This window comes from Muntiacus reevesi, chromosome 3, assembly GCF_963930625.1.
Source record: "Muntiacus reevesi chromosome 3, mMunRee1.1, whole genome shotgun sequence".
Classification (NCBI taxonomy): domain Eukaryota; kingdom Metazoa; phylum Chordata; class Mammalia; order Artiodactyla; family Cervidae; genus Muntiacus; species Muntiacus reevesi.
In genome coordinates, this window is record NC_089251.1 from 124,298,811 (window position 1) to 124,313,121 (window position 14,311).

Here is a 14,311-nt window from a genome sequence, read left to right on the forward strand (position 1 = left end):
CTTGATAATTTGGGATTACTTAGAAAATGATAGTTTTTGAGTTTACTGTTGTCCTTTCATGTGCCATAATACGTGTTTAGAATAGAAGCTTTTCCATTTTTAATTGTTTCTTAAGGTCAGGAGAAACTCTTTGGTTTTAATATAGAAAACACTTTATTATCCTAATCTTGTTATGATTAACAAGTTTCTTAGATTTGTCTTAAGGTTAATTTCCCTCCTTTTTCCCCAAATTTCTACTCTATAGTCATAATAATAAGACAGCCTCATAAGTGAGTTTATAAAAGCTAATTTCTGTGCTTTAAAAGTTTGTTCTTTTAGGAAAATAGCTGAACAGAAAAGATGTTGACTTTTCAACTCTACTAAGAAAGTTTATTATTGCTGAAAGGAATATTTATTCCAGTGGTTTTCAAAGTCCTTCTATCTTGTTCTTCAAATAATGTCTTACTTTGATGGAATCAGTGTGAGGAAGGCAGATTAAGAGGAGCTTCATCCTCCTCACTTTTCATTTATTCAGAAAACTGCCTATTGAGGACCTGTTAATTCCGGGCACTGGACTATGCATTTGTGTTAAATCAAAGATCTCCATCTTTCTGGAACTTAGGTTACCAACTTACATACTTGAATCTGTGCCTTGTAATCCTGATCAGTTCTAAGCACTCTGTTTTGCAGGGAGGAAAAATGATGCTTTGAAGGAGAATAATTTCAATTTTTAAGTGACTTCTTACTGATTTTGTGGGTGTGGGTGTAAATTTTCTTTGTAGAAAAACATGCTACTGTTTTCATTTTGTATGTAGGGTGACCTTTGCTGAAAATGATGTTTCTGTGTAAACTACTTGTTCAGTTTATTAATGTTTCTCCTCATCTTTAGAGGGAGAATGGGAAGAACTGGAGTTTTAAAAAGGAATTGATAGAAACACTAGGGAATACAATTTCATTAGCAAAGACAGATTCAGCTCAGAGGTCCCACAGATACTGAGTCTTCCTGTGTCTTATGCACCAGAAAATAATTAAGACACAGTGCCTATCAGCAGGAAACCTCACCTCCCAGTTTTAGTGAGGTAATCACATTTGAAGGGGAATTATTTTGCCTTAAGAATTCAGGGCAAAGTAGAAAGAGGAGGTCATGTTAGATGAGCCTTAAAGTATTATAGAAGATTCATCATGTAAACATAGGCAAAAGATAATCTCAGTAAGGAAAATGTCATGAGTAAATAAAAAGGTAGGTAGGTAGGAGCATGGTATGGTGGACCAGTATCAGTTTAAAGGGAACATAAAGGACTTCACTTGGATTTGTAGGAAATGAGAATGATAAAGTTAGTTGGCCTAACTTTGTAGGGGATTTGACTTTTATTCTGTGGGTGCTAGGAGCTATTGGGTTTTTAATCTTCAAAAAGCCTGAAGTGGAAAAGATGGAGTAAAAGGTTTAATAGAAGTTCCATTTTCAGTCCTTCATTGCTACTTACCTTTCATTCCTGTGCCATCTTGTCCTTTTTTTTAAATCTAAAGTTGTTGGAAGAAACGAGGAACCCACTGAATGTTAGAGTCGCTTAGGGTGACCCTGACAGGAGTCAGAAAGAAGAGGAAGGCTCTCAGCTAGGTGTACAAACCCTTAAGGAATAGAATTTGAAAGAATGACTTGAATATAAATAGGATGATCCTCAAAGAGGACGAGCTTGTTTAGGGATAGGGTAGGAGTAGGGATTATTGGAGAGTCAGAAAGATAGCGGGCAGAATAGGAGGGGGGTAGGAAATCGAGTAGTTTCTACTTTTAAAGGATTGAAAGAGAAATACTGGGGAAGAGCCAAGTTTAGAGTGTTCTTTAGTAAGTTCACCCATGTTAAATACCAGCTATTTCTACTTAAATTGTGGAGTAGACTATAAGCTCTGTGAGGGCAGTGCTCATAGTCTTGATTGTGTTTTCTAGTGATGTTCTTTTTTTTATTAAGCTAGGATCTGTTTCATTCATCCTTGTGTCTTCTGTTCTCCCTGTAGTTGGCATCGATCATTGTCTGTTGAAATGAATCTCTAAGAATACTAGTAGTCAAATGGAAGCCATTATGGTTTATATCTGTGAACTGCCGAGATCTGTTTTGTCTTCTGTATATGAAGTAATACTTCTCCCTACCTAAGTTCATTACTGAATCTTAACTACTGTAAAGCGGCGTTAAAAGCACCATTTTAAAGTGCGTTTAGTTTTGGAGCTGACTACTTTTGATTTCTTGAGGCTGGAGTCTTGTCAGTTTGCTGGGAACTCTAGATTGTGTGATCTTGTAGAACTGTGTCTTTTCTCTTCATGATACCTAGGAGAGAGTGGTTGCTGTATTGCCACGCTTTGTGTATGTTTTACTATTCACTTTGTCAGTGTCCCTGTTCAGGTTGAACTATGATATTAGTGCTGTAATGTACTGGTGCTTTTAATGTATTTCTTACTGTCTTAAACATTGGGAATGAAGTACTTGACAAATGATAATCATATTGTCCTTCTGTGGTATACTGCTTTGTTCTTTGTTTTCCTTTCCATCCATTAGATAAAAAGCTACCATTTTTCAGGACATGACTTCATCCTTAAATCCTGGTTTTCCAAGTTGTGTTATTTTTTAAAAGTTTTTAAGACTGTTTTTGAAGTAAGAATGTATTTTTTTTTTTAATCCCAAATTTAGGTTAAAATCTTCTTTAATATGTAGCGACTTTTCTTTATGAAACTATGAAAGCCTGTTGTCCTAATAGGCATCATGTGCACCTGCTTTGACTTCTTTAGTACTGTTCATTGAATTCTACTTTGTATTGAGGTTATATGAATGCTAATATTAGGCTCCTCCCTTCTACCCTTCTTTGTAGAGAATGTTAAGTGAGTGAATTTTATATTCCCCATGGTGCCTAACACCCTGCTTGCTTGTTGAAACTAATCTTTAAATATTAGAATTGTCAGCTCAGGGAAAAAATGTTATGTATCCTTTTAAATTAAGACCTTCATTTTGGACACTTAGTGAAATTCTTAAACTTATGTTAGTAACTATGTATGCATTAGTAAACTTACAGAAGAATCTTTTGACAGCGGTCACAAAAAAGTTTCCCTGAAATAGCTGTCTTTAATTTTGATGATACTGGTATGAATCCTCTGATAAAGGTGGCCAGCCTTTATTCTAAAAATAAATGAAGATAATGAGAATAGTACTGTGAATCTAGAAAATATCAAAAGGGCAGTGAATTTTATTCCGTTCAGGAATCTCTTGTCATTAGTGAATTCTTAGACAATTTAAAGTATCTACAAAAGTTAAAATTAATTCTCCTAACCTTTAATAGGACAAACCTACTAGACAGTGTATTGAAAGCAGAGACATTACTCTGCTACCTGGTCAAGGCTGTGGTCTTCCTAGTGGTCACGTGCAGTTGTGAGAGCTGGACTGTAAAGAAGACAGAACACCTAAGAATTGATGCCTTTGAACTGTGGTCCTGGAGAAGACTCCTGAAAAGTGCCTTGGACAGCAAGATCAAACCAGTCAATCTTAAGGGAAATCAACCCTGAATCCTTGTTGAAAGAACTGACACTAAAACTGAAGCTCCACTATTTTGGTCGTCTGATGCAAGCAGCTGGCTCATTGGAAAAGTCCCTGATGCTGGGAAAGATTGAGGGCAGAAGGAGAAGAGGGCATCAGAGGGTGAGATGGCTGGAAGGCATCACCGATGCAGTGGACATGAACTTGGGCAAACTCTGGGAGATGGTGAGGGACAGGGAGGCCTGGCGTGCTGCAGACCATGGGGTTGCAAAGAGTCGGACACGACTGGCCGACTAAACAACAGCAACCTTCAGTAGAAGTTTACTTTGAGATACAAAAGCCTTAAGGTTGTTATATGTATTGTGGATTAGCTACATCTATTCATCAGACTTAATGGAGGTTGGCTGCATTATGAACTCCTCAAAATATGAAATAAAGTAATTCCTTCTAGTTACGGAGAGATTTTTGTTATGTAAAAGAAAGGAAAGAAAGCAGTAATCAGGTGGAAATTGAGAGCTGAGCATCAACACCGTATAAAACATGTGAATATATGTGTGTGTGTGTGTATCTCAGAAAGTATTCTATTAAAACGCAGATTATGATTCGGTGTGTCAAGCTCACAGAGGATGAATGTGGTGATGAGGATATTGACCATGATTCTACTCTGCAGACTACACTCTCAGTAGTGAGATTCAAATAATTTTATAAATAATGTAACAGTAATATTTTAATGGAAGCAAATGCTTATGTAGCATTTAATGTGGGCTAGGCACTGGTCTAAGTATTTTGTGCATGTTGACTTATTTTATCCACACAATAACTCCTTGAAGTAAGTGCTATTTTATAAAATCTGATACACAAGTGAAGGCTTCCTTGGTAGCCCAGTTGATTAAGGACCAACCTGCAGTGCAGGAAACCCCAGTTTGATTCGTGGGTTGGGGAGATCCACTGGAGAAGGGATGGGCTATACACTGCATTATTTGTGGGCTTCCCTGGTGGCTTGGTAAAGAATCCGCCTGAAAAAAAAAAAAATCCGCCTGCAGCGCGGGAGACCTGGGTTCGATTCTTGGGTTGGAAAGATCTCCTGGAGAAGGTAACGGGTACCTTACCTCCGGGTACCCACTCGAGTATTCTGGCTTGTAGAATCCCATGGACAGAGGATCCTGGCAGGCTACAGTCCATGGGGTTGCAAAGAGTTGGACATGACTGAGCAACTAACACACACTATCACTCTCACACAAACGAAGTCCCTCAGGGTCACACATCTACCTAATTTTGGGTCTATGATTTGAATCAGGCAGATGGGCTTTTTAGCATCTGTATTCCTGTGCTGCCTTTATTTACCATGTGATCTTTTAAATCAAGAATCTTTCCATAAGGAGAAGAGCTGTGGAGCGTTTTTTCAAAGGATGCATCAGATTAGAAGAGATACCTTCTACACTTCATGGCTTGGCTTCTGTTGAGATTCACTACGAAGCCACGTTTATTGATAGGTTTATAGCGCATCACTTCGTATTTTGAGATCTTCTGAAATTATTTTTTAATGACGTTTTTAGGAAATCCCTGCCTGCTTGCTTAGTTGTGTCTGACTGTGACCCTTTGGACTGTAGCCCACCAGGCTCCTCCGTCCATGGAGTTCTCCAGGCAGGAATACCGGAGTGGGTTTCCACTTCCTTCTCCAGGGAATCCTCCCAGCCCAGCGATCGAACCTGAGTGTCCTGCGACTCCTGCATTGCAGGCAAATTCTTCCCCTATTGAACCACCAGGGTGGCCCATTTTTAGGAAGAACAGGATTTATGTGACTGGTAAAATTTGCAAAATGATAAGTTCCCAGATTATATACGTAGGGGTCTGAAAAGTTCAAATGTTGTGAGAACTTAAATGCTATTTTTGATCATGGTAAATGTTGCATATTTTTGTAAATACTTGGTTTCATCAGGTGAAACAAGCAGCATGTTTTGGAATTTAGAGCCAAGAGAAGGTACTTGGTGAGTATGAAGTGGCTCTGGCAGTCCAAGGCACACCTTGTTTTACTGTGCCTTTGCTTTACTGCGCTTAGCAGTGTAAATGCTAATGTAATGTAAAAAAACTGCATTTTTTTACAAAGTGAAGGTTTATGGCAACCCTCTTCAGTGTGTTTCTGATAATCATTCCTGATAGGTGGGAAGAGGTCAAAATACCAGTATTGACACAAGTTTGGTAGAAGTTAATTCCAACCCTCTTGAATGACTTGGAAGGGCTCACAGGGTGGAAGAAGTAACTTTAGATGTGGTGCGAGTAGCAGAAAAACTAGAATTAGTATTGGAACCTTAAAGTGTGTTAGTCGTTCAGTTACGTCCAACTGTTTATGACCCCAAGGACTGTAACCCGCCAAGCTTCTTTGTCCATGGTGTTCTCCAGGCAAGAATACTGGAGTGGGTTGTCATTCCCTTCTCCAGTGGAATCTTCCCGACGCAGGGATTGAACCTGCATCTCCTGCATTGCCAGCATCATAGGCAAATTCTTTATTGGCCGAGCTACCAGGGAAGCCTATGGGTGAACAAAGAAAATGGTTTCTTAAGATGAAATGTACTTCTGGTACAGATACTGTGAAGGCTGTTGACATGACAACAAAGGATTTGTTACATAAACTTTGTTGATGAAGCAGGTTTGAAAGGACTGACTCCACTTCTTACTGTTGGTAAAATGCCGTGAAACAGTGTTGCATACTACAGAGAAATCAGTGTTGAAAGGAAGAGTTTATTCATGTGGCACATTTCATTGTCATCTTATTTGAAGAAATTGCCACAGCCATCCCAGCATTCACCAGACACCCCTGATCAGTCAGCAGCCATCAACACCTTGGCAAGATCTTCACCAGCAACAAGATTATAACACTTGGAAGAATCAGATGATGGTTAGCGTTTATTTGCAACAAAGTATTTTAAAATTAAGATATGCATTGTTTATTTAGACATAATGTTATTGCCCACTTAATAGCCTATATAATGTAAACGTAAGTTTAATTTGCACTAGGAAACCAAAAAATTCATGAGACTCGCCTTAACAAAATTTGTGTGACTTGCTTTATTTCAATGCTTGGTTTATTGCAGTGGTTTGAAATCAGAACCATGGTATCTTCAAGGTATGCCTATATTTTTAAATCAGTGGAAAACCCTACTTTTAAAATCACACAAAACCAGTATAAATCATATTAATTAGGGGAAATAGCCCACCCTGGAATGGTTCTAAGGCATTGCATGAGTGTCATTGATCTGATCAATCTGTCATATTATAGGAAGAGGAACTACAGAATATATAGGTTAAGTAACTTAGTCAAAGTCCTATTTTGTAACTGCCCTGGGTAACTGCAAATACAAATTTGATTGTTTAACTCCTGGGTGAACACTGAAATGTTCCAGATTTCTAAGAAGGCACACCTCTTAACATGATAGTGTCTCTGTGGTACCCTTAAATGTTTTCTTTTTTTTTTTTTTTAAGCACATGCACCATATTATTCATGTACCATTTGATGTTTTTAATACATGGTGTATATTTCAATGCAAAATAGTGTCAAATACAAATGTCTGTATTTTTCAGAGGTTTATCTATATTGGAATTAAGTTTTGTCCTGAGTTTGAAGATTTTTTAAAGAAGAAAGTCCTTTTCAGTAGTCCACATCATCATTAATTATATGGCTCAGTTCTGGTTTCAGTAAAGTTGAGAATTAAAGTCTTAATTATTACTTTTAGTTGATAAAATTTCTTGGTTGATAAAATACCTAGACATTAGGATTGGCTTGCTGGGATTTGCCCCAGAAATTTAAACTTAGAGGGTGAAAAAGTTTTAATTAATGATTAAAAATAAATGTGTGTGTGTTAGAGGGTGGGGAGTTAATGTATAGATTATTAATATCCTTCAGATCTTTAGCCATGAGCTCCTGGCCCACAGTCAGCCTCCTTGTCAGTCTTTTCAGCTCCCACTCGTGCTCCTACCTGCTAGCCTCTCCTGTCATACCCTTTCCACCTTCTCCCCCTCGTCAGTAATTTGATTGATTTGAGGATGTATTTCTTACAGCTTGGATGTCAGTTTATCATTGAACACAGTGAACTTATGTTATGGCATAGAAAAATAAAGGTTTAGTTTTGATTTACTAATACACTTTAATCTTTGCTGAGGGCGTAATAAAAAGGACAGGGAAAGCTGTGTTCACAGAAGTGGAGGATGTAGTATGTCCATTTGAATTATTGCAGAGGCCTCAGTGAAGGTTGGTGTACTCAAAATAATGATTCTTCATTGTTTGGCATTCAGGTTGCTTTTTTGAATAATGATTGTGGCATCATTGCTTATGTAAATAATACAGTAATGAAACAGGACCCAATTTGAGAACATAAACGTTGCAAATTTTTAAAAATCAATATACAATAAAATTAGCCTTTTAATTTCATGTACCGTTCTGTGAATTTTAGCCCATGTGTAGGTTTATGTAATTGCTATCACAGTCAGTATGGATTATCCTTCAACCCCAGAAAATTTCTGTTTTTCCTTTGTAGTCAACTTCCTTCTTCCACTCTTAATACTTGGCAACCACTGATCTGTCAGTGTAGTTTTGTTTTGTCAATAATATTGTATAAATGGAATCATACAGTTTGTAGCCTTTGAGACTAACTTCTTTCATTCACATAATTATTTTGTAATTGAGGCAGTCTGTTGTGTGTATCAGTAGTTTGTTCCTTGTTATTGCTGTGTGATACTCTCTTGTTACCAGCGTATCAGTTTGCTTATCCGTTTACCTATTTACTTATTGCAAGACATTTGGGTTGTATAGTTGCTTCTGGTTGTGATAGAGTTGCTGTGAACATTTTTGTGCAAGTTTTTGTGCGCATACAGGTTTTCCTTTCTCTAGGGTAAATCCCTAGGGGTGGGATTGCTGTGTCATGTGGTGAGTGTGTGTTTAACTTCATGAGATACTGCCAGACTGCTTTCTTGTGGGATTGTGCCATTTGTATCCACACTAGCAATGTATGAAAGTTTTAGCTGTTCGGAATCTTTGCCAGCCCTTGACACGGTCAGTATGGTAGCCATTCTCATGGGTGTGTGTAGTGGTATTTCATCGTGCTTTTAATTTGCCTTTCCTTCCTACCTGAGGTTGGTTAACATCTTTTCATGCCACATTGCCATTTTATATCTTACTTGGTTGAGTGTCTGTTCAAGTCTTTCCCCCATTTAAAAGTTCTGTTTGCTTTCTTTCTTGAGTTGTAAGAGTTTGGGGTTTTTTTGTTTTTATTCTTGTCACAAGTCATTTGATACTTTCTCCCTGTCAGTAGTTTGTCTTTTTAATTGTTTTAACAGTACTTGCAGAACAAAAGATTTCAATTTTGATGGAGCCCATTTTATCATTTTTTTTCTTTTATGGCTCATGCTTTTGGTGTTAGGTTGAAAATTGTTTAAATCTCAGATGACATTTTTTTTTTTTTTAATAAATGAAGCCTATTTTATTACTTCAAGTGTTAATGATAAAAAAATTTCAGCACAGCTGTTGCATTTAAAAAAGTGAAACTACATACTATGTTTCTAGCTCGGTTTTCATTCTGCTATACCCATTTTCTTTGAATTATTGCGGTGCTTTGGAAATGAAATGATAGAGCAAGAAATTTGTCTCCTAAAGTAAAGGTTAATGTTGAATGTTAACGATGGCTTTAAGAAGATCCGAACTTAGAACCACATATAGTATGATGATTATTATTATAACTATATAAAAACATTCATATTGAGGAACTTTTGCACAGGGAAGGAACAAAAATAGCTGATGTGGCTCTTTAAGTCAGTCGTCTCCTAATCCTGGCTGTTACATCAGAATCACCTGGGTAGCTCTTTAAAAACAAGAATACCCAGGTTCTCTTTTAGATCCTGTGTGGGCCCCCGACTTTCTGTGTGTGTGTTAGTCGCTCAGTTGTGTTCACCTCTGCGGCCCCATGAGACTGTGGCCAGCCAGGCTCTTCTGTGTGCATGGAGTTCTCCAGATAGGAATACTGGAGTGGGTTGCTATTTCCTTCTTAAGGGGATATTCCTGACCCAGGTCTCCTGCATTGCAGGTGGATTCTTTACCATCTGAGCTACCAGGGAAGCTTTTTAAGATAGAGTTTATTTTTTACAGCAGTTTTTGATTCACACAAAATTGAGCAAAAGGTATAGAGATTTCCTGTATGCCCACTGACACAGGTACAGTCTCCCCCACCACAAGCATCCCTGCCAAAGTGGTGCGATTGTTACAATATTGAACTTACACTGACTTATCATTATCACCTGCTGTCCATCATTTACATGTTGTTTATTCTTGGTGTTGTTTATTCTATACGTTTTGGCAACTGTGTAATGAAATACCATTACAGTAGCATACAGAATATTTTCACTGCCCTAAAAATCCTCTATACTCTGCATATTCATTTTTCCATTCACCCTAAGCCCTGGCAGCCACAAATCTTTTTTCCAGTCTCTTTAGTTATGCTTTTTGCAGAATGTCATGTGGTTGGAATCATATCGTACATAGCCTTTTCACATTGACTTCTTTCACGTTGTAGTATGTACTTAAGGTTCCTCTGCATCTTTTTTTTTTTTTTCCTCATGGGCTTGATAGCTCATTTCTTCCTAGTGCTGAGTGATATTCCATTGTCTGGATGTACCGCAGTTTGTTTATTCACCTACTGAAGGACATCTTGTTTGCTTATGAGTTTTGGCAGTTACGAGTAAAGCTGCTGTAAACATTAGTGTGGGGAATTTTATGGCGACATAAGTTGTCAACTCCTTTGATATTTATTCTGGGGAGCATAATTTTCTGGATCACATAGTAAAGAGTATGTCTAGTTTTGTAAGAAACTGCCACTGTCTTCCCAAGTGGCTGTATCATTTTGTATCCCTCTCAGCAGTGATTGAGTGTTCTGTTGCTCTGCATCCTCACCAAATTTGGTGGTGTCCTTGTTTTGGATTTTGGCCATTCTAATAGATGTGTGGTGGCATCCCATTGTTATTCTAATTCAGACTGAACATTTTTTTATATGCCTGTTTGCTATCTGAATATCTTTTTGGTGAGGTGTCCTGGTCTTGCCAGTTTTAAGAGCTGGGTGGTTTTCTTTTGCCGAGTTTTAGAAATTCTTCGTGTATTTTGGGTAACAGTCCTTTATCAGGTGTGTGTGTCTTTTGTAAATATTTTCTTCCAGTCTGTCTTATTTTCTCATTCTCTTGATTGAAATCTCTTAGTCTCTGTAGGATTCTGTCTCTTTGCCAGGTTTATGATCTGTTGTTTTAAATTACTGTGTCTTGCTTTATCCTTTGCAAGGCTAGATGCTTTGCATAGTCATCAGTTTTCAGCTACTACTTTAGCCTCTTGTCACAGCTGGTACATCATCCTTCGCTCAGCTTCCATGGTCTTGTTACTTGTTCTTCATCGTCTCATTCTGCACATTCCAACTCTTCATCTGCATAATGTTCATGTAGATTTTTAAAGTAATGGATCTGGTCACAGTATGATTGGCAGGACCCTTTGGTTCTGGTACCACCTTTATCTCAGGGTTCTTCTTCCCCTTTGCCTTTGCTAGTGCAAAAACTAATTATGGTTTTGGTAGGGTGTGAGATTAATAATGTTACATATTCCACACTTTCTGTTTCAAACTTTCTGTACTGTTACGTTAATAATTTGTAAGATAAAGGTTAAATCTTTTGTCACGTTGTGTATTTTGCTTTATATGCCAGCTTAGTCTTGAAAAAGCCTGTTTTGATCTTTGTAAACATTAAATTTTCATCTCATTCCTACCATTTTATTGTATGTTTGGACAAATAATCTTTCACTTTTCATGTATCAGTACAAAGATATTTTTCTGAAACAGTTTTAGAGGAATAATTTCTTGCTCATAGAGTGATGATTGCAGCAAGTGTATTTAAGGGCATTTATCTTTCATCTTTTAATCGTGTCTCTGTGTGTGATCATTCAAAAATAAATATAACAAAATTAACTCTTAATAGCACCTTCCTTTCTACTAAGTAGAATTCACTATTACTGATTTGTGAGGATAATTTTTTGAAGTATAATGCAAATAAAGCAGTGTTATCATTTATGACATGTGCTGGCTGATTGCATTTTAATCTTGCTGAAAGGCAGTATCTTATACTTGCTGATAATATTTTTAGAGTATAAATTAGTGACTTTAGAAAACATGCCTTATTTTATAGCTTTTAAATTTAATAGGTAAATTTTTCATTTATTCACCTAATATACCAAGCACGTTTTTGCATTCCAAAATCAGAATGACTTTATAAATAGAGTTAACATATAACTTGATTTTATAACAAAGGGAATATTTTCACTTAAATCCTTTCAAATGATTAATTTCTAGATTTTCTGGTGTTTAGAATGTATAATACAGTTTCTCTAGTATTGTCATGATTTTAATTTAATTGCTATTCAGAATTTAGAGGGTCAGTGAAAGAATATGAAGCTTGATGAAGAATTTTGTAAATAGGTACATTTTCAGCTTGCTGGGTTTTTTTGTTTGTTTAGCATATGGGAGCTTGCATATGATGTGTGGTAGATTTAATTACTTGAAGTAGGTTTTACCACTTTGCGTGAAAGTGTTTAACATAGTACTGTCAACTGACATGGATGTTTATCACTCCTAATATTGTCAACATATTTATGGAGTAATCTCTTCATGATATATTTGAAGTCAAGTAGCTCTAGTCTTGTGAACAAGAGTATATGATACAATTTTGAATTATGTGGTATAGACTAGTGGTTTTCATACTGTATGTTTGGTAGAATAGATTAATTGTCCCAAGAATAAAATCTCCCACTGTTTTTCCTCTTCATGTAAGAAAAAATAAATTACAATTTTCTCAGCTTCAGCTTTCTCTGTGTTGAGAATAATGTGTGTGTGTGTTTTTAATTTTTGGCACTTAAACTCACTTTATTCTAGTTCTAATACACAATGACGTTTTATTTACATGTATTTATAATTTGAGTTTTAGGTGTCAGAAAGCACTGTAACTTCAGATTCTTCCCAGCCTAAAAAAGTTAAACCACTGCTGTAGATTATCTATGGTGAAGAATGTTTAGAAATTAAAAAAAAAAAAAAAAAAATGTCGCTTTAGGCTAGAGTTACTGAGAGTTGAGGTGGACCGTGGAAGATTGGTTGGATTTTAAAAACTGGCATTAATAGTTCCAAAGTGTCATAGGAGCTTAGAGGACAGATGCAGTACTTCATGACAAAGCTAAAACCAGAGTCTAGATTCTGTTTCCTAGTCAAAGAATTTTTCCATTGGACTGATAACATAGCAGGAAGACGTAATGGTCAGTAACCTTTACTGGAGAAGGTGTGAATATACTTGTGGATTGTGGAAAAAAATTCCTGAATTCTTATCAGAATTGCCTTTAAAGGGTATTTCAGACTGGAAGGAACTTTATGCAAAGGCAGATATGGTGAAAGAACTTATGACCTTGTTGCAGGTGAATCATGGTATTGGAGGGTGGGGATGAAATAAAGGGTCTTTCATACTCCAGGCACTGTTGTAGATGTGGGAGGTACACATGGAGGAGGGAGAATCCCTGCTGCCGTGGAGCAGTAATAAACAGATAAATATGTAACATACTGGTAATGAGTGATGGGTACTGGGAGGAAAAACAAAGTGTAGGCTGAAGAAGTAGAGGTCTTGTTATTAAAACAGGATGGTCAGGGAAGACCTTTTTGTGGGGGTTAAACTTGAGCAGAAGAGAAGGAGGGGAGTGAGCGTTGTGAACCCAGCAGAGGAGATGGCAGAGCACATCTGCAGTAGCAGCTTCATGGTGGCTGGAGTACATCAAGTTAATGTATTTTATGCTCATTGAGTGTTAGGCGCTGTCTTATGTGTATTTCAAGTGGTAATTCCATCCTTAAAACAGTCCTATAAAATGGATACTGTTTCAGATATGAGGAAACTGAAGCATGGAGATGAAGTAATTTACCCAAGGTTGCACTCCTAGTCGGGGAACTGGGATTCAAGCCCAGGTAGTTTGACTCCAAAATCAGTGTTTCTGACCATTTTTCAAAATGGGGGAGGCATAGTGTAATAGGAAGTTTAATTGGAGTGATATAGCCTGGGACCAGTTCTGTGGCACCTTTGTAGTTCTTTCGTAAGTCTTTAGGATTTTATGCTGACAAGTTACATCATTGGAGGGTTGAGAAATGCCCAGGAGGTTGCTTTATGATTCTGGAGGTCAAGAGACCGGTCTGGACTATACAAAACGCATTTGTTAGTTATCTGTGTGTAGGTTATATTATAGCTTAAAATATTTCTGCTGGTCTGTAACATGTTTCTTTGATTTAAAATCAAAGATTTCATTATTTTGTTGAACAGATAATGTGCATGTATACATATGAGTGTGTGTTGGGTGTATAAACAAACCGTAATGAACCCTTCTGTTAATAGGTGCGAGAAGATGTACTAAATTCATTGAATAACAACTTTCTTCAAACGCTAAATCAAGCTTGGAATGATCATCAGACAGCTATGGTGATGATTAGAGACATACTAATGTATATGGTAAGTAGAGCTTTGTTGTTTTTCCTTGAAGCATTTCAGAACACAGTGTCTTTTTTTCTGTCACATTTAGTTGGTACAACTCAGTGTGGAAAGCTTTTCTTCTTTTTTTTAATACCGTTTATGTCATAAGGGCCAACTTCAGCTTATATGAATAAAATCTTAGTTGTTTGTATACTTAATTATTAGAAGGGAAAAGATGTAATATTTTTCTCAATATCTAGCACTTATGCTTCAATATGGGAAATACTGAAAAGCCCATCTCT

At 37.0% G+C, this 14,311-nt stretch overlaps 1 protein-coding gene across 1 annotated transcript in view; it reads left to right on the forward strand.

Moving 5' to 3' along the window:
- Nucleotides 1-14,311, forward strand: part of CUL3 (cullin 3) — a 98,448-nt gene that overhangs the window by 34,943 nt on the left and 49,194 nt on the right. Inside the window, exon 3 of the mRNA XM_065930458.1 lies at nucleotides 13,935-14,048. Coding sequence (XP_065786530.1) covers nucleotides 13,935-14,048 — 114 coding nt within the window. The remainder of the gene's footprint in view (nucleotides 1-13,934; nucleotides 14,049-14,311) is intronic.